This window comes from Drosophila mojavensis, unplaced genomic scaffold, assembly GCF_018153725.1.
Source record: "Drosophila mojavensis isolate 15081-1352.22 unplaced genomic scaffold, ASM1815372v1 contig_80, whole genome shotgun sequence".
NCBI classification, from domain to species: Eukaryota; Metazoa; Arthropoda; class Insecta; order Diptera; family Drosophilidae; genus Drosophila; species Drosophila mojavensis.
The window spans coordinates 12,071,246-12,096,084 of record NW_025318906.1 but is presented as its reverse complement, the minus strand read 5'-3'; the positions used below and the strand labels follow the sequence as shown (position 1 = coordinate 12,096,084).

The window sequence follows — 24,839 nt, the reverse complement described above, 5'->3', positions numbered from 1 at the left end:
TTATCATTGTCTGAGACTATTTTGGCAATGCCTGGAAATCTATTTGAGATGCGGAATGATGCCTTATCAAACTATTCTTCGGTCGCTTATCCAGTTTGTCACTCTTTATTTAGTTAAGTTTATCGGGAGTGTTTGTGTGTATTTCCACATTAATTACAGCTAACAATATGTTTAAATACATCGAGTGTTATTTATTATAGCAGCTATGGCAGATTACCAAGAGTTGCGACACCTTTACAAAGAGTGGTATAACCGCTTAGTGTTCATAACCATCGGGCAGAGCGTTGACATGGGGGTTGTGGAACAGGCTCTTGTTGCCCTCGCCCCAGGGGAAGCGCTTCTCACGGCGACGCAGGTACTCGTACTTGACGAATTCCGGACGGGGGTGGTCGTGCTCCTCCTGGTGCTTCAGGTAGGCGTTCAGCATGCACAGACCAACTGCTGGCATGGCCACGAAGAAAGACAGACGCTTCCAGACCTTGTAGCCACCTGCCAAGAGATCAGATATTTAAGCAAATGTTCTCAACGATATTTTAAGTTTTGATGGAAACAACAAATTATATAACCTTAACCTATGAGGGAGGATAGTATCGATTGTGGATATAGTTACCAGAATGTTCTCCAGCTACGGCGGCAGTGCCGGACATGTTTCTGGCGGCAATAACGCCAATTTGGCGACGAATTGCGTTGTTCAACACAAACGACATATTTACGTTGTAATTTCTGTGCCTTATGTGATTTATAAATGAAAATTCACTCTTCTTCTTCTCTTTGACAGTCAGCTCTGTTAGTATGCCTGTTCAATAACAGTCTGCCGTTCCGTTATTAACAGTAAGTATCAGCTGTTAATTTTATTTAAATTGTTGTCATTAAATGTTCAATGCAGCAAAAATATAATTTAAAAATATTAATTATTGAAAAGAAATATATTAAAAGAAGACAGAAATTAAGTTAATAGTGGAAATCTGTTTGAAACAGAAGATAACAATAATTATTTTCTTAGATGTTATCGATATCATGGTAAAAAAAAAAAAACGAAAATACAAAAAAAAAAATACCAGAGTCTGGACTATTTTTAATGCCATTTTTTCATATATAACGGCTTTCAATGCGAGCTATGCCTAATATTATGCAACTATTTTTGTTTTTAGGTGTCTCAGATTGATCATAACTGAAAGAAATTAAAAATAAACTTATTACAAGAAAAAAAATATTTAAAGTCTTAATCATACCACAAAAGATAACAATATAAATAATCCATGTGCATCTCGAGATCTTGACAAACATTCGAATGTACTTGTTTTATCTCTTGAGAATCCCAGGGGATTTTTTAAGCTAAACATCAGATGTTAATCTAGAGAAAGTTTGACAGACAATTTCGTTTGCACTTGGAGATAAAATTAAGTCGGCGATTTAGCGAAAGAGTTAAATATATTAATTATCTAGGCCGATAATAGATGCAAACCCATATTTTTAATTTTTCTATGGAGGATGAAGATGTAGATTCATGATTTGAGGAGCAACTGCAAGTCTTTTATTGATCATTATTTGATCACGTTCATGATGAAAAGCCAAAAAAGACAAAAACGTGTCCAAATGTAATCTTATCTATATTTAATTTTATCCACAGATGTTTTGCGCCTCACACCCAGACAGATCGGATTGGCTGCCAGACTGCTTCATTCTTCCTTGGCCAAATTAAAGGCAGCATATCAAGTCATATAAGGCTAATAAAATTACGATGCCCAAAAAGCTGACAGATTTAAATGATAACTGAAATGAGGCTGCATGAACCGGGCTATTGAGTAATTTAGATTAGACTCGGGCAACTGTTTGTATAAATACGTGGGAATATGGGAAGCCTCGGTGTCAGTCTGTGAGCAACTCAAGCACAAGTATGGGGCATCTCTTTATTACTACTGCGCTGCTTAGTGCATTGGTGGCGACAGCTTGGTCGGCCATTACCTTCAATTGTAAGTGCTTAGTTTAGCTGGGGGAATTTTATGTTAAGAATCGAATTCTTTGGCAGTGAAGGAAGTCCACACGCAGGAGCAGCTGGTGGGGGTTTCTAGGCCCGTAGCAGCGGCTAGAAGTGAGAATATCATGGATCCCAATGCTCTGGCCAAGAACAAGTATACGCCACCGGAGGAGAAGAACGCTCAGTTCTGGTATGACATTGCCAATGAGGAGATTGCCAAACGTTTGGCCTTGCCGCAGCCCGACAAGAGGAAGGCCAAGAATTTAATTATGTTCCTCGGCGATGGAATGTCGTTAACAACAATCGCAGCTGCCAGAATTCTGAAGGGTCAACTGAAGGGCAACACAGGAGAGGAGGATTCCCTCAGCTTTGAGAAGTTCCCCTACACGGGATTGAGTCGGGTAAGCACAGAACAAAACGGTTTGATCTCCACTTCCATTCTGATTGATATCTTCATTTCGGACAGACCTATTGCTCCAATGCTCAAGTGCCAGACTCTGCCTGCACTGCCACCGCCTATCTGTGTGGCATCAAGACCAACATTGTCGCCCTGGGCATCACGGCCAACGTGAACTTCAACAATTGCAGCGGCAGTGAGGATCCCGCCAATCAAGTGAGCTCCATTGCCGCCTGGGCTCAGGCAGCGGGCAAGGGCAGTGGAATCGTGACAACGACAACTCTGACCCATGCCAGTCCCTCGGGCGCCTATGCACACGCCACCAATCGTTTCTTTGAGTCCGACACGGACATTGTTACCTATGGCGAGGATCAGAACTTCCCCGAGTCCTGCACGGATATTGCCCAGCAGTTGATTACCAAGGAGCCGGGCAAGAATTTTGATGTGATGCTGGGCGGCGGCATGGGCAAATTTTTACCGAAATCTATCACGGATAAGTTCGGCAATCAGGGCGAACGGTCTGATGGCGTCAATTTGCTATCCAAGTGGCAATCATTGCATCCGGATGGAGCTCTGGCCTACAATCGCAATCAGCTGCTGAGCGTGAATCCTAAGAACACGCCTCGATTGATCGGTCTCTTCAATTCTGGTGTCATGGACTTCCACAAGTTGGCCGATCCGGAAAAGCAGCCCACATTGGAGGAGATGACCAAAAAAGCCATCGAGGTGGTCAGCCAGAATCCCAATGGCTACTTTCTGTTCATCGAGGGTGGCCTCATCGACTACGGTAATCATTTCAATGTACCTCAGATGGGACTTGACGAGGTGCACGAGCTATCCAAGGCTGTCGAAACGGCGCTGGGCATGACAAATCCCGACGAAACTTTGATTGTGGTCACCTCGGATCATGCCCATCCGCTGTCCATCTCTGGCTATCCAGGTCGCGGCACAAATATTCTGGGGCTCAATCAACACGATACCGATGTCAATGGCGTCAGGTATGCCACCTTGAATTATGCCGTCGGTACTAATCCGTATCTGGACGAGAATGGCAAGCGCGTGCCGCTCGAGGATAAAATCGATGATCCCTGTAAGTTCAGAAGTTTGACTATGGGGAATACCTATTATTTATAATCTACTCTCATATTTAGCGTTCGTCTTTCCGAGTTATATAACTGGCACCATTGGCGTGCATTCGGGTGATGACGTTGGCGTCTTTGCCACCGGACCCCAGAGTCATCTATTCTCCGGTGTTATGCAACAGCACACCATACCCCATCTCATGGCCTATGCCGGCTGCATTGGAAATGGACCCACTGTCTGCGATAACTGAACAACTGAAACTAGGGATGCTCACCTCTCAATGGCTATGATTACATAATAGCAAATAACATAAACCCAACTAATGTTAATTTGCATGTTATGAAAATACTTTCTCATAATAATTCATGGAGTTTTCTGCGTGGGGGTTTCCCTTCGTGGACTCCTTAATAATCAAATAAATTGTGTATACCAAATTTTTTTATTTTTATTTATATTCCTCTCATATCTACAACAGTCAAGGTTGATGTACAGCTAATGTTAATACTAATGTTAATGTTAATATAAATGTTACACAATTCAAGCATGTGCATGTGTATGATATATTCATTGCGTATTCAAGTTGACAGCTGGCTAAGCGATTTCTTAACTTTAATTAATTAGGAATGAAAAATAAATGAATCAACATTGCTAAAATCAATAATTAAATTGACATTACCCGTTTTATTTTTTATTGCCATTCTATGCATGTTTCGTATGGAGACTTATTTATGCGAATTCCTGTTCTCACATGAGATGCAAATTTTATATATACAATACATACATATATATTATTTTCAACATAAAATTGATTTCAATTTAAAACGCATCAAACATACAAACATCATGCGAGTAAATATACATATATAAATATATGGAAGTTTGGGATAATTGTGCGTGCTGAATACCCTGTAATATTCTATACCACCTTACGAAGGGCATGCACATATTAGACTTTAAAGAAATAGAAATACGATTGTACCTTGGGTTAGGTTGAACTACTGTCATAGCTAATTTATTTCTATATATTTTTCATTTAGTTTTCTTAAATTTAGTGAGTATCTCTTAGTTTAGCTTTGCTTTGCTGCTTGCGTTCACATTTGTTTCAATTGCCGCCTGACGAACGACATCGATTTGGTATCACTTGGACTTGGAGTGCTAACACTTAATGCATGTAAGTGTGTGTGTATGCGTGTGTGAGTTTGTAATATTTTCTGAATGTCAGGTTCAAGTATTGCCAGTGCGTCAGTCATGCACAAATGTATCTGTTAGCTTGCAACGGGCAAGTGGCACCCACACAGGCATTTAGAGCAGCAGCTGTCTCGCTCACTCATTGACTTGTGACTTGTAATTGTGTTCATTGTCGGCTGCCTTTTTAAATGTTTTTTTGTGTGTTTATTTTGTTGCTGTTTTAAACGCGTTTTTGACACAAATGACTGCGAAACGGTTTGTCGAGACAATAAACATCAATTTTTTGTTTGTATTCGCATGCATAAAGAGTTTGCAATTAAGGATTCCAAGGCTGGGTCCTTGCGGTTCACATTGCGTCATCTCAGTCTCTGCAGCCTTTGCAGCTTTGTTTTCTCTGTCTGCTGCTGCTGCTGCTGCTGCCCAATTCTGAATCCATATTGAACTCAGATCAGACTTCATTTTATTATGATTGTTTGTTTGTCTTGTTTGTTCGCCTGTTTATTTGCAAGTCGACTGCTTGGGGCGCGCGCGTTCTGCTCTAAACATTTCGTTTGCTCAGCGAAAAGTGGCAGCCGTTGACGCTGTCGTTGTCAGCGCCTGACTCTGCCTTTGCCGCTGCTGCCTGTGCCTCTGCTGTTGCTGCTGCTGTTGCTGCAGTCGTCGTTAACAAGCGTCGGCTCAAAGTTTCAACGTCTCAACTAACCAAGTCTCAGTTGAAAATCTGTCGCGACAGCAAACGCGCGTGCGGCTTAAGCTTTTAATGCTAATTTTTATTGACTGCAACTTGCGATTGTGTGCGTGTGTGTGTTTGTGTGTGCGTAGGTACTGTGTGTGTGCGCTCATGCGCAACTGCTTGCAGCAAAAGGCGCTTAAATTTAGTCACGTTTGCCTTTTGAATCATTGAGAACTCTCTCGAGTGCTACAATTATTGCCAGGTAAGTGTCAAATTCAATTGGCAGCAGCCGCAGCAGCATCATTAAGCTTTAAATTGATTCAATAATTTAGCCAGAGTGTAACTAGGTGGCAGCTCTGTAACAGGATAACAAATGAGTTGAACTAGTTCGCAATTATATTGCCATTCGCTGGTTACGCAGACATCGGTTAGTTAATTTAAATGCGAATATTTCTGCAGTTTCCCAACTGGAGCAATGCACATTGAGAATTTGGTTATTTGATGCCTGGCAGGAAATCAGCATCGAATATCGGATTTAATAAGACAGCTCTGTGAGTTTGATTGAATTGCGGTTAGCACAGTGCGCGAGCGGCACGACAACTGACTGTACTTTGGCAGAGGTGTTGAATATTCGACTTTTATGAGGCAAGCAATACTATAGCAGCTAACCGCAAATACAGGTGAGACAGTTGGGTTAGCTTTACGATATGTTTACCTGGCTTTTTATTGTGCTGTGCTCTTAGCGCATACGGCTGTTGCTGTTTTGATATACGGCCAGGGCCTCAGCGCTTTCGAAAGTTTACTTTCGGCCAAACATTTGCTATCCCCATTTGATTCCCCAAAATCTACTCGCATTTTTCATAAAGCACTGTAGAAAGTAATACGCGAACAGCTCAAGTAGTTTTGCCAGCCGTTTGTGCTACTTATTTGTGGCTATCATGTTCCCGACCTGGCTTTTACCAGGCTGCCACTGCTGGCAGCTGGGCCAAAAGATGAAAGATGCAAGATGAAAGAGAAGTAGCAAGAGATCTGGTCTGCATAACTGCTGCTGGCAGTTCGTGGGTGTAGATGCATTTAGCCTGATAAGCCAGCAACTGCAAGCTCAACTTAGCCAAGTCACGGCACTCACAAACTCAATCTAGGCTAATTCAAATACGATGCACAACCGAAAAGCTAAGACGCGTATGCAATTCATCAGCTGCCTCTTAGGTATTTAAGTAATTTATTAGAGCATCTGTTTGGATATGGATTTGCGCGTGTTCGTTCGCTGGCTGATTGTTGTTTATCCGCATGTTAGCGCCTGGCTGCCAAAGTTTGCAATGTGCATATTTTCGTATCTCACAGATACACACCTATATGATCATACCTGTAATTTGCTGCTTCTGTTTACTTGCCCATGAACCTGAGCATTTCTCGTTGATTCCAGCAAAAATTTGGTTTTCTGAAATTGCAACTTTGCAGCTTTGTCACGTGAGATGCGCACTGCTCGGACGCTCTAATCTAATCTCCAGCGAGTAGCACGAAGTGAGGATCTGATTGTGGCAGACTCACTAAGATATTTTAGGTATTTTTACCTATTTTTATCGCTCGGCTGTCTACTTTATATGTGGCATAAAAGGCAAGCTAAGAATATACATGTATAGATTAGGTGTATTATCTAAAGAGCAGCCTTACATTTTATTTAGTCAAGTATCCCAGGTAGTAAATATTTTTATAATTGCATTAAAACGTAGATCTGTTCCGGCTGTAACTTGAAATGTTGGCGAATTTCGTGAGAATTGAGGAACGTCTTCAACTATTATGATATGTCTAAGATATTTAAAGAGTTCTGTTTGCTTTTCGGACTTCCTTATTTATGCAATGTGATTGAATGCATTTGCCTTGCTTAACTACGAATTTAACACTGCTGAATTTATGGAATCGATCGAGAATAGAAAGAGTAGAACAACTTGTAATAATAATCAAAAATTCACACGACAATAAACTGGCTGTGGGTAGAGCTGAAATTTAGAGATTTGCTTTGATTGTAAATACACAAAATGTAAATATGAAAGACTCGTATTGTCTTTAGACTGTGGTTAAGGTTAACCAGATTTCGTTCGCTTACACGTCGCCCAAAAACAGGAAAACTGAGATTTTTGTTTTGTTTTTGACCTGGGCAAATTGTAACAATATTTAAACATTTGCATATATGAGTGCCCCGTGCTCGTCCACTCGCCCATTAATCCCATAAATTTCTGTTTGTTTTTTTTTTTACTTTTCTTGTTGTTTTTGTTTTTGCTGGTGTTTTTGCTTTGGTTCATTTTAACTAAACACTAAGCTAAACAAAGCACAACAACACGCAAACAACCGCCGATGTGTTGACGTTGACAGCCCAGTTCCGGTAAAGCGTCGCTGAACCCTCTCCGACCAGAAACGAAGGTGACTCGCTGGAGCAAGCCAACCAGCTGGGCTACTGGTCTTACCAATCTGCTACACTCTTGTCCAGCTGACGATCCGCTGATGTCATATCAAATGGTCAATGACTAATCTCACGGCAGAGTTGAACTTTCGGGCAGAGTCATGCGATTTGTTTGTAAACATCAACCAGAAGTGCGCAGACTTATGTAATTAGCGCACACTCATTGCATGCTAATTGGACTGGCTGAGAGCTATTGACAAAGAGAGCTGATGAGCTATCATACACATCTTCTGGTTGGGGTCTTATTGGCATTTGCATGAGAAGCCAACCAGAAGCAATTAGTTTGTGAGCTGGAAGACTCCAAATGATTATTATTGTATGTTTCTTGAACTGGTTCAGCATTTGGAACTAATGGAATAATCAATCGAAATCAAATGTTCGTTCGTTTGTCGGCCTGTTCGTTTGCTATCAACTTGTTTATTGGTTTATCTATATAACACTAGATATATTTAATTGACATAATTGATATCGTATACTCTTATAAAATATTACGATTTTTTGGGTACACGCCCATGCCCCCATTTTTTTTTTTATGAAAATAAAAAAAAAAAAAAAAAAAAAATTATAATAAATATTAAAATTTAACTATGTATACATATATAGAACTCTTCCGGTTCACTCAAATAATAAATATTTATACAAATTATATACATAATTGTAGGCGTGGCAATTTAAATTAAGCTGAGTTCTCTAAAATCTTAACTTAGAATAACAAATACGTTGCCGTTGACCTCCTATATATTGTAGATATACACAATATGTATTCATGGCTATTAGGTTTTATATAATACATACATGAAAATATTCATAAATATTTCTAGACTTTGTCAAGCAAAATATTTCAACTTAATAAAGCTTATGTTTATTTACAGCAAACAGTGGGAATTCCCAAACTGAACAAAGTTGACTAAGAAAGAGTTTCGTCTCTATGGATTATTAAAAAAAAATGATATTTACACACTCCTCAAAGACCGATCAAATCAGAATCTATTTATAGCTTCATTTCAGATCTAGAATCACCTGGTTTGACAGGTGCAAGTTTATGGCTCCATTTGAATTGGTGCATTTACGAACGAGTCTTATTCATCCAGTTGCCATTGACAGCAGCATTCTCATTTGATTTTTAAGTTGGGCTTCTGACAGTTGCCTCATAATTTTGCACTTAAAATGTGGTAGCTGCTGTAAAATCTGTTTTTTATCGCTTTGGTTAATGCGTCTTGTTAGCTTTGCAGGCAAATTGATTGAAGTTTTGGTTCGCCTAATGATCCAGCGCGTTTAGCACTCAAATTTCAATTGCAGTTGGCTGCTATTAAGCGGCTAAGCTTGAGAATTTAAGGTTTGGCGATCGTTTAACAACATTTTCAATTATACTTATCAAATTGTGCAATTAGTCATGTAACATTATCAAGCTGTGATTGCTGGCCGTGCGCCACACAACAAACAATTGGGGGGATTGGTATGAATGCAAAGCGTGACGACATCATCAGTGCCACTTAGGTGCTTTGGTGATATTCGATATGCGGCAATTAAAATGTAAATGCCGTATAAAATGCAATTCGCTATTTGCCCGTTGGCATGCCAGTTAAAATATGCCACGGCTCAGAATCAAGTCAGCCCCAATATACCAAGAAGCAATTGCATTGCTCATACGCAACGTTGACTTAAGGTTATTGTCAAGCATTTATTGATATCGAAATGTTGCAAATTGACACGTTTCAAGTTTAGCATATTTTTGTAATTGATTCGAAATGATTATTATTATGAGACTACATATTTATTATTATTATTATTCGTATTGTATATGTTGTATACGATTTGCATTTAGATACACATTGCTACACACCCAGAAATGCCTATAGATTCATTTCAATTTGCCCATTGAGCATATCAAATGACAGCATGACATGTTTTTTCAGTTAGTGGAAGCTGTTAAAATCTAAATTAATTAATACATAAAACGTGCCTTTGTCTTGTCGCCTTGCAGTCGTCTGTCTGTCCTCTGCTTCTTGCCTATTAAACGCCCACCGTAATTGATAAAAAAAAAGAAGAGAAAAAAATGCATTTATTAAATTGCATTCAATCGTTTTCAATTTTCGTTTTCAATGGAAGTGCATGCGCCGCCGCTAAATACTTGTGGAAAATGCACTCGACTATCTCGCGTGCCTGTCAACAAATCAGCAAATTGACAAATGACGTCATTGTCGTGTCTCATGGCCCATTGAAAGTGCAAACATACATTTAGCCGGCTGACTAGACGCTCAGGTATTTACGGCGGGTAGTCGTCACTCGCTCATAAGTATGTCGCCATTGAGTGCTCTAATCGTTAGTATAAACACGGATCTCCATCAGCTCGCAGCTCGCATCAATTGCCTGGCGCGGCGTGACGTCACAGTCGTCTTGCCATTTCATAAATGGAGCTAAGCTGCGACCATCTGAATTGGAATCGAAATCTTTAGGTTTATTTACATTTCAGATGGTGTGAGTTAGTGTCAAATTAACAGTTCACACCTATCTATTTAACAGCTGTTGTCTATATGTTGCTTTAACCGTTAGTGCGACGCTATTTACGTATATGGCAAATACTATACGAAACTAGCTCAGATATGAGATATTGTTGTCTCTTCAATTATGCAACAGCTGATAATTGAACAAGCCACACAAAGGCAAGAAAACATTGGCGAAGCTAATGGAGATTGACTGACTTGGAAATACCCTGAATTGTCTATATACATATATTGTACAAATTTAATTTTTTAAATTTTTGTTGACTAGCTAAAGAATGAAAAATAAATTTAGTTGATTTTCTATTATAAGAGAAAAAGGCATACAAAAAGTAATAAAAATAAATAATTATAATAATTATTAAATAAATTCGAATTCAATTTTTTTTTTATTGCAGTATTTTTTTTTTTTTTTATTTTTATTTCAAAATATACAAATTTCAATGTTTGATGTTAAAATTTTTTAAAATTTATTTTTGATATTAATATTTTTTTCTAATATTTGTATTTCAAAATATACAAATTTAAACATCAATGTAAAGCTAATATAATCTATTGATCCTCCTATAGGACAGATTCGAGAAAAAGCTGATATCTCTATTCTCTAGCTGTTACGAAAGTGTGCACAAAAACAATATACCCTTTTCACTATAGTAGTGTAGCAATAAAGCCATAAATAAATTGATCATGAGTGGGTGTGTTAGCCAGAAGCTATTCAAAATACGCATTGGAAGCGTAAACAAAGTAGTTTAAACACTTAATTCCATGTGTGATGCCTATTCACAGTTATTTCGGAGAACAGCCACTGGAATATAACACTCATAACATTGATGGAATACTAAGACAAAGGCAGCTGTATCAACAGAACATTTGCCCTAATATGGCTACGAAATGAAGGTTCTACTGCTCCAATAAAGACTATATTCGACAGGTATCGGATGAATCATAATTAAATGAGATTTAAAACAGCTAAATGTGATTGATAACTGTAACGGTTGTTTAAATATACTCATTGAGAGTAGTATGAGTTTCGTTTGCTCACTCTCAAAACGTAATCAACTGCAAATTATTAGTCAGTTCTATATATTTCTCGATGATCTATCCTATAATGAGTTATTCGTTTTTTTTTTTTTTTTTGTGTTGCTCTTTATGACAGCTTTTAGACAACCCCTGAGTTGGATTAAAAAATGCAAATTATAGCGTAATTAATTGGCGATGACAAATGCCGCAACCGCGCGATGACGAAAACTGACCAAACACAGATAAAATGTATTCAACGGGGTAATCAATCTTTATTTTTATTTCTATTTATTTATTTTCCTGTGAAAATATTTGAATAATTTCTATTGAACTTTTAATAAATAACTATGAACCAATTATTATAAATTTATAATATAATCGTCATCGGCATTAACGTTTATTCATACATATATATTGTATATAATGTTTATTGCTCATTCGCAGTAAATTGTAATTTATTTCAGAGATTCTTTCAATTTATGTTTTTATTTGTATAATTGAATTGCAAATTATAAACAATTACGACAATTTAAGCTATAAGTTAATAACTTTGTTTACGTTGACATTATTTCCAGTTAATTCTTTAGTTGAATATTTCAGTTGATATATTTTATTATTTTCGCTAATAATTTTTTAATACTTGGAGGCGCGACATACCCATATCAACTGAGTTTCGAATCAATTAGAGATTCGTATTTGGACTATGTTTTGTTTGTTGTTGTTTGTTGTTGATATTGTTGTCCGTCCATTAAGCACTTCCTATAGCGATTGTATACATTTAATGCGACGCAAAGGGTTCGGGAATTGCTTGTCATGCAGATCGCAGATCGCAGATGTTGGCTGGCTGAGTGTCACTGACATCAGATGGGGACACATAAGCAGACATGTATAGATATACATATACATACATATTTACGTACTCATTTGTAGACGAAATGATTCGCATTTGGCATTGACAATGACTTTTGGCTTAAATAAATCAAGCAGGCAAAAGCAAAAGCTGAAAAAAAAACGTTCGCCCACAGCCAAACAATCTAAACAATTGGCTCTTTTACAATGAAAGCGAAGTGTTCTAATTTTGTAATTGGTTTCTTATAAATAAATTTGATTTTCGTAAGCACAGCCAAGGCCTTTACAATAACTTTCTCAGGAAACGAAATAAAAACGACAAAAATGCATTTGAATTGCAAAATGCTTACAAAATATTTCTATAATTAAATTCGTTCGTAATTCAAATTAATTAATTACTTTCTGTGCGAAATATGTGCGGAATTTAATGTAATTAAATGGATGCCCAGCAAATTTATGGGCTAGATCAGATAGGAGATTTTTTGTAAAGATCCAAAAATAAACTTCTTGTTTCTGTGCTGACAAGTAACGACCTGGATTGAAAGAGCTGCCTATATAGGCCCATTACAGGTAAAAAATAAAAAAGAATGCGCAAATAAACAGTTTGTCATGCATATCAAAAAAATCAGAGCAACTGATATTTTTATGTAGACAAGGCGATTGCTATTTGTTTCACAGACATTAACATGGCAGACGGAATACAATCCAAAAATATACGTAGGCCCATGTAGGTACATATGAACATGCACTGAGAGAAATTTAAAATAGAAAAGAATATAAAATTGATCAAACTTGACCAAATTAAGTATAAAATTATTTTTAATATTTTTAAACAAAATTGTATAGACATGAAACAAAAATCTAAATTCCTTACATATGTTTCCCTGTCAGTTTTTCTTAGTGTACAAATGTAATAATAAATAAAAAAAAGTAAAAGATATACAAGTATGGACAGACGGCGGCAGCGGCTGGCTCAGTTGACTTTTCAGTGGCGAGCCACAAAGCTGTCCCAGTGGCCGATATAAAGGCGTTTAGCAGTTAATGCTGTGGGCGTTTCAAAATGGGACATACATACATATGTATGTATGTACGTTCCGACAAGCATTTACATTTGTATCTCTCATTGGGCTTTTGTTTAAATTATTGTCAATATAATTAAAATATTTGTCATGCAATATAAGCAACAGAGTGAATGCCCTATATATGGAAATATGCTTGAAAGCTTAATAAAAGAGCCATTATTATTAATATATGTGCAATTTTGACTGTAACTTCGTATCTGTTATTCAAAATATATATTTAATCTAATAGCATGTGCACGCGTAGACTTTCCCTTTTGTTGTCTCTTTTATCAATCTGCATTTTAAATGGTTCGCAAAAACGATTAAACGCATGTTTATTATCACTGAAGAGTGACAAAAATCTATCACGCTAAACAATCGCCGGCTGAGTAAGTGAGTAAGCGAGCGAACGTAAGAGTGAATGGGAGAGACTGATTCAAAAGCAAACATAACACTAACACAACAGCAATAAATGAAAACAACATGTTAAATGCCGCAGACTGCTGTTCTTAACATAACAGCTGTTACCTGTGTCGTCGAATAGCAGCAAACTGTTAAGTTGTTTGTTTGTCGTGTTTCTTAAAGCCGCTGTGCTGTTATTAACATTTTTTCACTGAAGAATATAATAATTCACAAACGGTTCTGACGCTACCGATTAGGAGTTGCACGGCTGTACTTAAAACAATTGCGAGAGGTGAAGATTGGGTTATTCTTGCCTTAACCATGCTTGAAGGTTCTGTTTGCCCAACCAAATATGTTACGATTTACAAAACAGCCTTGAAAACATCTGATCTCGCCAAATATAAATATATGAGTATTATTCGTTCCTTATTTCTGATTGCATATTCAATTCTGGCCAGCTGTCAATTGTTGCTGGGTGTTTGCATTTTAGCAATTTGTGATTAGTTTTGATTGACAGCACACCTAATTTGGGGCCCCGAGTACCTGTTGGGTGTTCATGCTTGTCAAGTGCCAGAGATAATTACTACTAACTACGAGCCAAAATCGTATGGGTTTTTAACCCTGTGGGCGGCGGTTGAGTGCATTTAAAACGTCAGCATCTCACACAAAATATATATTGTATTGGATAAGTACTACCTGAGCAGTCGACTGGGTCGTTCAGTCGATCGGTCGATGGGTCTATAAAGCTGCACTGCTAATTCTCATCTAAAAATAGACTCTTACTAATAGCTTCGCAACTTGAAAATTGTTTCCAATAAGCAAATTATGAATTATCAACAATGAACAGAGAATACAAATTAATTTATTTATATGTTTTCTTTTTCTCCATGGAGGGGCTGAGCACAATAGAAAAATGCGTAAATAATCGTGTATACAGAAACGTTTATGACGCCTCAGCCCACAAAAGACCATGATCTTCCGAATAGGTTTATTTTTGTGCACATTTTTATAAACATTTGATGCGAAAATATCTAAAAATTACTAAAGCGTTGCCAGCTGATACGCAAATTGCTGATATGGTATTTTCATTCAAAAACAAGAAATGTTAATACAGTAAATTGTGCTCAACTTTGGGATGACCTGTAGCAGGTCTTAGTATATAAATTAAACGGCTAAATTAACATAATATATGTGAGACAGGATTATTTCTACAAAGACAACTTTAAATAGTCTTGTTTAAATTATGATACAGAGAACACAGCTTTGCTTTATAGGTCTAGCACATCTGCGCATACATGTAATTTTCTTCCAGGGTATTCTAAGTACACGTGACGAGGTGCTATTAAAATATATTGCAAAATAAGACACGGAATTTCTATGCGTTACCTGGACAGATAGTACTACAAAAATACCTGAACTTATTTGTGAGTGATGATGATTCCAAAACGAAATGCTGTCAATACTTAAATTTGTGTAATATTTTTTCTTTCGGTAAACTAATTTCTGTTTAGTTTTTCCATATATCTAAATAAGTTTTGCCACCTTCGTTGAGAAATCATCTTGAATTTGTTTTTTGTGTTAGTTTCCTTAACAATGACGTCAAAAGTTTAATGCGTATATAAATATAGATTACTGACTACAAATCCTAATTGCAAAATCCAAATTGTACTTGTATCAAAAACAATTATATAACTCAATATAAATAGATTTTTTGGGGTTATCTTTGAGTGCAATATCAATTTGTATGTTTCGGGTTATCGAGGCAGCCGTGCAACCGGAAACACAAACAATGAGCAAGAGCCAAAAGTCATAATGTCAAATTCCAATAATTTGTCTGCACTCGCATACACATTCCGATGTCTCATAAATGTCAGAAAAACATATAATATTTTACACATATCAAGAATATGATCATGAATGTGCGCCCCTTTGATATATGGAAGAGAAGATCGTCTGTCGCCACATTAATTATTATTATTTATTATTATTATTATTATTATTATTTGAATGTCATTGATACGCGCCCAATGCCAGACGGCAACACGCAGACATAAAAAAAACCTGAAGAAATCGCAAACCATGCGAAATACAAATACCTAAGGGGGCACTCTAAGGAAAGGGAGGGGGCCTAAAGAAGTTGCAGACAATTGAAAATGTAATTGAAAATGAAACGAATTGACCAATTTTTTAGCAGCTATTAAACACAAATATTCCAAAATAATATTTCATTACTCGACCACGGGCTATAAGCAACTGTCAGCCGTTTGTTGCCGCCGCCAAATTGATACCCTGTAACGGGCTAAAAGGCTGGGCATATTAAATAAAGTGAAATATATAATAAAGAAAATATTATAATAATAAGACGAAAGAAATATAAGTAAAGCATTCGAGCATTAGTTTAGGAAGATAACAAGAGCTGTATATAGATGCATAATAACTTGTTTCTAGGGTATTTGTAAGCTCATCAAGCTTGAAAGCTTTGAAAATGCTTCATTGTTTTTGTTGAGTGTTGTTAAATTGTCGCTGTCAAAATTAACTAGAATTTAATTCAATTGAATTTTGTGGTCACACTTCCAGTTCCACTCCGACTTCCACTTGCGCCTGTGCTCAAAAGCCAATTCGATTTCGTCATTATTTGACGTGTGGCCGATAGATGGCGAGAGGCCCTGAACATCCATTTGAGTGGGTTCCTTAGTTGCTGATGCGAATATCGCGTGCAAATGGGCTCAGCCTTGAAGACATATTGATTCCAGATACCCTCCACACACATACACACACTCTAGTTCTATATCACTATCGAACAAACTGCAAATCTGAGTTTCAATTGTTGACGTGCGCAATATTTTGAATACTACAATCCAAAAATTTCCGTGTAATGCTGCCAAAAAAAAAGAAGAAAGAAGAAAATTATTTAGGTGCTATAATTCCTTGGAATTGCATTCGCCGAATGAACGTGCATTGTTCAAGGTCTGCATTCTGCTGATGTTTATACAGAAATAGACCTTGATCAATAAGGAAAAATCAAATAGTTTCTTATCGAGTCACCCGATAAAGAATCTCCCCAACAAACATGGCATATACGTCCATGAAATTGATTATCAACAACATTTGATATTTTAATGAGTCGAAATTAAGGTGTTAACATCAATTTAACGTACGGTTTTGTTTATTTCTTTTTCCTTCCATTTTATTGTACATCAATGTTTAGCGTAATGTCATGAAGGTAAACATTTTGCTTAGCTATAAATAGATACATATATATGCATATCTGCACACAATCTACGAGTTTTTAAGCGATCAGTGGGGAAACTCTGTGCTTATAGAGTGGAACATGATCATTTTATCATTTTGTATTAAACTGCTTTAACTGCCTAACTAATCTTTGGCAATGACCATTTTGATTTAGAACTAAAATAAGTGTAAAAGTTATATAGGGTATATAATGTATATAGTGTATTAATGGGCTTTTCGCTTATCATGCCCGGATTAATTAACAATTGATATTTCATATACATTTTTCTATCAGATCAGAAAATATATTATAGAAGTGTGTCAAACAGATTAAAGAGTATAGGAGAGACCTAGCTCATGTCTTTGACATAGAATTTACAAGCCACTTAGAAACATACGCTTTTACTCACTTCTAAACAAACGTATTACTGTTCTTTAGTCACTCGACTAGGAGTTTTTTGCTGATGCAATCGATATAGTTGACTAAGCCCAAAGCAGATGATTGTGTTAATCCATAGCTGGGCTAGCCAGAAGCAGAAGTACAAACCTCGAAATGTTTCGCAATCTTATCGCATTTGGCATCGAGACGTGTGAGAACGTCACCAAGTTGACAGCTGAAATGTTTTAAATGGAATAAAATCACGAAAGCAATGTAAAAACATTATCAACGTGTTCAATCACGGTTATTGTTCGATAAGCTAGTTACATGGGTAACAATTATTGCTCTGAGCATATCCTTGAACTACATACGGGATGATAAGAAATTCTTTGGGAACTCGAAAAACATTCGAGTCAATCCAAAAGGTCAACTATTACGCACAATTTGTTTTTTCTTCTTCTTTTTGTTTTGCGTCGTCTGGCGAAAACCTAAGGTGTTCGTGTTACTGTTGTTGTTGTTGTTGTTGTTGTTATTGTCGCTTTTCGGTCAGTTCATAAATATTTTATCACATGACTTAAATAGATTGGAATGCCGCATGTCGCTGGGCACTTTACGCCGATACTAAAGCAATACATATCAATGGGCTATTGCCCATTGCATGACAGTATCGTTCAATGTGCCCAGAATTGGTAATAATAGTCAACTTGGGCACTTATTTGTGTATAAGTATATATTTATATAGATAGCAGCTAATTGAATGCCCAATCATGTGGCCAAATGGCAGTTGTTATCGCTTTACTTATTTTTTTTATGTGCTGCTCTAAATCTTGGCTTGGCCATAAGCGTGCCAGCTGCCTGAATATGCGTTAGCCATTCATAAGCCACCCTAATGACGTATCAATTGTTTTGCTCATGGAGACGATACGCTGCGGACATGGGGACATGTGGACATGCGGACATGTTGTCATCGACACATCACGTTAGACAATTCATGTACTTGAAACTGAATTCAAGTTCGAGCGCTACACACACTCGAACAGACTCAATCTAGTATACCCATGACATTTGCTCATCAAATTCTGTACTAAATGATCCGATTTTTGTGTGGAATTTATTAAAGTAGTGTGAACTAATCATAAAAAGACTTATTGAAAAAATTAATTGACTTTGATTTTACATGATTATTCCTTTCTCTATGATAATTTTTAGTTTGAGAATTATATGTAATATTAACTTTTGATTATTTGATATTGTTTTTATTTACTTATTTTTAAATAATTATTTTCATTTATATACTATAATATTATAATAATTAATATATATAATAAAATACTTTAACATATAATATTTTGAAAATGTTTCTTTTATGTATAAGATGAAAATTTTGAAAATATGATCTATCAAGAAGTATAACTATTTTTATATTATCTATTCTTCAAATTTTATGCTTTTTTATATCAGAAAAGTTTTTGATTACATCAACTTTGCTGTTTTTTTTTTACAATTTTTTTTTTTTTTTTTTTTTAATTTTATATTACTCACACTTGTATATTAGCAATCAATGTCAAAAGTACAAATTTCGGAAGGTTATTTTATTACTCATTCTTTGCGAGAATTCCAATTTTTGTCAGTTTAGATAAGATTAAACTGCTACGTATAAGATTCATTTCCGACCTTTAACTTATATGCATTTATATACATTGTAGTCCTCTCATCCTAGTTGACCAGCATACAAAGACTTTGTTTGTGCTGTGTCCACTCTCCACTCTCTTCCTAATGGGCCAACAAAATAATGTTGTTTATTTTATTTTTACTGTAGCTGTAACTGTAGTTGTAGCTGTATGTGCTGTGGTCAATCTCCGGTTTCTTTGATTCTTTTGTTTGCTTAAGTTTGCCCAAAAGCGATTTTCATAATGTGGCATTACTCAGACAGAAATCGGTCATAAAACTTAAGTTTAATGTCATGCAAATGGCGACACTGGGAATTAGCAGTGCCGACGTCTGATGGCTTTATTTCCATCTCTCTCGGCTTGATATGCTCTGCGACGGTTATGGATGTGAGGCTCTATAGATAACTTTGTGTACCGGGACCGACTCTTTGGTTCCATCTCTTTCATTTTTCTCTGCTTCGTCTTGCAACTTGTTTTTAATTAGGCTGCCTAATGTGTCAGCTTATTGTTATTATGCGGTTTCTTTGTCGATTTTGTTTATTATCATCTGCTCGCGCCACAGAGGCGTCAAAGTGATACCCATTCGATGTTAACGCTGTTTACGATATACATATACATATGTGTACATAAATCTGGACCAGTTAATTTGCAATTCCTCTTAACGAATGTGGAAAGAGATCAAATGCGAAGTAAGTCTTTAGGAATACCATCAAGAAATTCCAGATCTCTAAATAGATTTTGCAGCGGCTGTGAAAATATTATAAAAAATAATTAAAGTGCAAATTCCTGCATGGAATTTATGGGAAAAACAGAAGAGCCCAAACGAAGCCAAGCGAATTGGCAGACCCAGATAGTATCGCATCCACATATCATATCGAATCGTCCCAGTTTGACGTACAAATTGCGTGTGTGTGTTTCTATTTTCTAAGTGCACATAGAGTCATCAAAAATTTCGCAATGTTTTGGCAAACAATTAGAAAGAACTCATTCTGCTCTCTATATGTATGTGCATATGTATGTCTATCTCTTTTTGCACAATTTATCTATTGTATTTTGATTTGTTTGTGTAGCCTTGAACTTAAATTGGGTGCAATTAAGTAAGTTTGTATGTTTGTGTGTTGGTGTGTGTATCAATTTCGTTTGATAATAAACACAAACAAGCAAAGAAGCAACCAAGCAAACAAACAAACAATCGAAAATATCTCAACTACGTACGTAAATTAACTGCGCACAAGAAAGCTCACGCCTTTGCCCCGGCCAAAGGTCTTGGCAAACAATTTAAGGAATTTTACCAAAATTCCATTTCCATGTATTACATATCGCAGGTTTGGATCTGGCGGGCAATACGTGTTACTAATGGTAAATACACAAATGCAAAAACACACACCTAGAAAGTGTCGTTTTTTTTTTTTGCATCTTCTCTGATATCTCCATATAAAGAGATTATTATGCACCGGGAAGATTTTACAGAGCTGTCTGTGTTAACAGTGGCAAACGGAACAAACGTGCGCTATCTCTCTCTCCTTCTTGACGAGGGGTCAAATAGAGCAACAGCAGAGCAGTGCTGCTTCTGTTAACTTAACAGTGCCCGCGCACTCTCTCACTCTCTCATGCTCTCTTTTAAGCAACCGCCTACACTTGTCAGCAAACACTGCAAAGCTTAACAGTAACGTAACAGCAACGATAGCAACAACAACTGCTGCAAAAGAGGCCTCGACAACAGCGTCGGCTTTGGTTTGAGGGTGCCAAATAACTTTTATTGGATTCAGTCATTGGTGGGCCGCGATCGCATGAGGAACGTGTTTGAGTTTGAAATTGATCGAAACCAATAAGAGTTTATTTCGGCAAAAGAACTTATTGGCCAAAGTGCAAAATTTTTAAACAACAAAAAAAAAATTGTGCAAGTTAAAAAAAAGTTAGTATTTTATCAAATAAAAAGTGAATAACCTATAAAATTGATATGGAAAATTTGAGTAGAATTTGTGTTGGGAAAAAAACAAATTTTTGCAATAAACCAAATTATTAAAATATCATAAAAAATAAATTAAAATTGTGAAGTTAAATTTTGAATATTTTTGAAGTGAAATCAATTTGTTTTCTTTCTTCAAATCTGGTTTAATTTAAGTTAGCTATATTATTTATTAACTCTTGGCATTTGTCCTTCTAAACAATTGGCGTTATCTGAGATAATGACAAACAAAAGAAAGCGTAGCGAATTAGGCGCCTGATTAAAATTTGTTTGGCTGATATCAATTAACACATTCCAGAACTTCATCTAATTGAAATTTGCTAATTAATTAGCGAATAAAACTTTCAAATAAATTTACACAACATTATAAACAGGTTTGCACTTAAAAAAGAATTTTAAAAGAATTTGAAATGTTTGAACACACAGCATGATTCGAATATTCTTTATAAATAATACATTCCATAATTGTGAATACACTTTGTGGCACTTAATAAAATTGACAAGAGGGAGAAAAAAAAAACAACAATTTTAATTTAGTCACAAGAAAAAAACTGACGAAACTGGAAAAATCTATTTGCAATTTGCATTTAAATAAATAATAAACCTTTTTTATTATTACCATTTTTTTGCTTTTGATTTGTTAATCGCTTATTCTGAAACAAGTTTAATGCTCTGTCATAACTCTCCGGGTCCCGTGTCCGGAACCCAGCAGAAAAAAGGGGCGCTTTGTGCCTTCTTTTATTTATTTATTTATTTTTTTTTATAACTATTTCTATTTTTTGCTGTCTTTGCGTAAATTTGGATTCGCATTGGAGCCAACAAAAAGGAAAAAAATAATAAAATAATAAAAAAGAAACTTTCGAGTTTAAAATAAGTTTTTAAAGCTGACGTCATCAGAATTTGTTCAAAAACTTTACTGTTATGTGATTGCTGGCGTTTCGGACTGTGTTTATGTTGCCAATTGTGGTTAGCCACAAGTTTTATGGCCCACTGGGTATATCAGCTCGTTTCGTTTGCAAACACTCGAGATATAATTGTGCAATTTTAAAAGTCCGATAAATTAGGATCAGTTTTATATATCAACAATTTAATCAACACTTAATTAGTCTTAGATTATCTAGATATTTAGCAATTCAAATTTAGTTTTAATATTGTCATCTAACTAGTTACAGGGTATTTTGCAATCGCATAGCTCTGGAGTATTCCAAATGTGATTTGACAATGCATGAAGTGAATTTTTGATGAGCGTGAAATTTCAAAGGGCTGTGAATGCGTGCGCTTCTTAATTTCATTTTTACAAGCCAAACAATTTGTGATAAACTAATTGATTTCGGTTGCTGGCTTTAACCGAAACTAGCTGAAAGCTCCAGATTTCAAATTTATTTATTTATTTATTTTTTTTTTTTGGCTATGCAAATGTTGAAAATTAGGAAGCTATTGGGGAAACCAGTTTTGGGGCTAGCTACTTAGCTGTTTGGACTGTATTTAGGCATGCATAATTGGCATGCGGCGCGACTTAATTAGACTTTGATGTTCATATTTATTGCTGCATGGGGCGTATGCGTAATACGCATATTTCAGAAGCTTTCTAAAACCAAAACAAAAAGCTGATAAGCGCTCGAACTGCTAATTTGTTGACAAATTGCAGTTATCTTATCTAATCGCAGCATCAGATATTTGCGAGCGATGAGCTCATTTCGTGCGAAATCTCATTCGGATTTTTCATTTCTTGCCCAGCTAATCTCTTCAATCCAATTACATTATGTTTTTGCAGCTGAACGCGCCTAGCTGCAATTTGAGAAGTCTTAGCCATGGCTGTTAAGTGCGTCCCATTGGCGCTGTCACTCCTCCTGCTGGTCCTGGGCCTAGCTGATGCCTTCGATCACACACTGAAACTGGACTTTCCGGGTCCCTATTGCGCACGACAGAACACATGCTGCAAGGATCGGCGCGACGGCTGCTCGATGCCCATATCCAGTGAGTAAATTCTCCTATATTCTGTATTAAATATTTATTAATTTTTCCAACTAACTGCTAACTATTATTATGGATTTCCTTTCACACAGCCACACTGTGCTATTGTGATGAGTTCTGTGATCGCGATGATTCCGGCGATTGCTGTCCGGATTATCGCTCCTTCTGCTTCAACGAACCGGATCCGGTGCTCAGCTGCCTGCACAACGGCGTATACTTCCACAAGTACAACAACACGTGGGACAACTGCAATGAGTGCCGTTGCTTAGACGGTGGTCGGGTGCAGTGCGACACGGATCTGTGTCTGACGGACGACGAGCTCATCAACAGCGTCAACTCGATCCATCAGCTGGGCTGGTCGGCACGCAAGTACGACGAATGGTGGAGCCACAAGTACAGCGAGGGTCTGCGCCTGCGCCTGGGCACCAAGGAGCCCACCTATCGTGTCAAGGCGATGACACGCCTCTCCAATCCGTCCTCGGGTCTGCCACGTAAATTCAATGCCGTCGAGAGGTGGTCCAGCTACATTTCAGAGGTGCCCGATCAGGGCTGGTGCGGTTCCTCCTGGGTGCTGTCCACCACTTCGGTGGCCTCCGATCGCTTTGCCATTCAAAGCCAGGGCAAGGAGGTGGTCCAGCTGTCGCCCCAAAACATACTCTCCTGCACACGCCGCCAGCAGGGCTGCGAGGGCGGCCACCTCGATGCCGCCTGGCGCTATCTGCACAAGAAGGGCGTTGTCGACGAGACCTGCTATCCATACACACAGCGCAGGGACAGCTGCAAGATACGCCACAACAGCCGCTCGCTGAAGGCCAACGGCTGCCGGCCCGCGTATGGCGTCAATCGGGACAGCCTCTACACAGTGGGTCCGGCATACAGTCTGAAGGGCGAGACAGACATCATGGCAGAGATCTACCATTCGGGACCCGTGCAGGCCACCATGCGCGTCTACAGAGACTTCTTCTCCTATTCGGGCGGCGTCTACCGTCAGACGGCCGCCAATCGCGGTGCACCGACCGGCTTCCACTCGGTGAAAATTGTCGGCTGGGGCGAGGAGCACGATGGCGTCAAGTACTGGGTAAGCTAAGGGCAATGCAGATATCGGATTACGGTAGGCTCATTTATTTATTTGCCTTCTATTTGCTCTCCAGATCGCGGCCAACTCGTGGGGTCCTTGGTGGGGCGAGCATGGCTACTTCCGCATATTGCGCGGCTCCAATGAGTGCGGCATCGAGGAGTACGTGCTGGCCTCGTGGCCCAACGTCTACAACTACTACAACGCGAAGGCGGCGGTGTAAATGGAGCCGAGCCAAGTCGAACTGAAAAGTTCTCGAAATCTCGAGCTAAAACGCAGTGACGAACAATTTATCTCATGTTTCAAAATTTTCCATTTGCTACGACACTGAAAGTGAATTAGGCGCTTCTCTAATTGTAAATTTATGCTAGAATTTAGGTACTAAAATGATTAGCTTTAAGTCGCGCTCAGACGACACCACTTTGATAACTGCCCCCAAAGTCCAGCTCCATCTCCAGATCCGGCATCCCCCACCCCCCAACGAAATAGTAACTTTTGAATTTGTTGTTTTAGCTAACCCAATAGCGAATAATCTATGGAACTCGACGTAACAGAAAAACTGCCACATTAACCATCATCCTGCCCAGCCCCAAACTGTGACACCTAATACTGCCACAACGAGTAGCAAGCGAGTAGAGGTCGCTTGGCCCATCAATCAGGTTCTCTTTTTTCTTAGCAAGTGATCAAGGCATTGTGAGATGAGAGACGCAAAGAAAGGTATTCGAAGGAACGAGTAGGACCGAGTCGAGGGTTTGTGTACAAGTATGTCGAATGTTTGCATACTTATCCACTCATGTATTGTAAATGAAAGCTAAGTTAAGCTGATGTATAAACCGATCGCATCTGTTCGGCTTTAAATTGTATATGTATGTATATTTTTAATAAAGGAATTGTATTTCATGTTCACGCTATGTTTCCTTTAGCCCAT

General features: G+C 37.6%; 3 protein-coding genes across 4 annotated transcripts; 2 read left to right on the top strand and 1 right to left on the bottom strand.

Moving 5' to 3' along the window:
- Positions 1–86: 86 nt before the first annotated feature.
- On the bottom strand, positions 87–779 carry LOC6579611 (cytochrome c oxidase subunit 6A, mitochondrial). The gene is made up of 2 exons (XM_002005457.4): positions 611–779; positions 87–489 (listed from the first exon to the last, which is right to left on the bottom strand). Exons 1-2 carry the CDS (start codon positions 705–707, stop codon positions 257–259), a joined length of 330 nt encoding a protein of 109 aa, XP_002005493.1. The 5' UTR covers positions 708–779; the 3' UTR covers positions 87–256.
- A 1,081-nt stretch (positions 780–1,860) lies between these two features.
- LOC6579610 (membrane-bound alkaline phosphatase) lies at positions 1,861–3,892 on the top strand. Its single transcript, XM_002005456.4, has 4 exons — positions 1,861–1,973; positions 2,030–2,379; positions 2,445–3,465; positions 3,527–3,892. The coding sequence occupies exons 1-4, from the start codon at positions 1,898–1,900 to the stop codon at positions 3,706–3,708; spliced, it is 1,629 nt and encodes a 542-aa protein (XP_002005492.2). The 5' UTR covers positions 1,861–1,897; the 3' UTR covers positions 3,709–3,892.
- Positions 3,893–5,374: 1,482 nt separating this feature from the next.
- Positions 5,375–24,815, top strand: LOC6579608 (tubulointerstitial nephritis antigen-like). 2 transcript variants are annotated; one of them, XM_015163781.3, is made up of 4 exons: positions 5,375–5,581; positions 22,637–22,839; positions 22,929–23,914; positions 23,988–24,815. In XM_015163781.3, the coding sequence occupies exons 2-4, from the start codon at positions 22,674–22,676 to the stop codon at positions 24,132–24,134; spliced, it is 1,299 nt and encodes a 432-aa protein (XP_015019267.1). In that variant the 5' UTR covers positions 5,375–5,581; positions 22,637–22,673; the 3' UTR covers positions 24,135–24,815. The 2 variants fall into 2 exon arrangements, with proteins under 2 accessions (XP_015019267.1, XP_002005491.1); XM_002005455.4 differs by lacking the exon at positions 5,375–5,581 and adding an exon at positions 20,650–20,808.
- Positions 24,816–24,839: the final 24 nt, after the last annotated feature.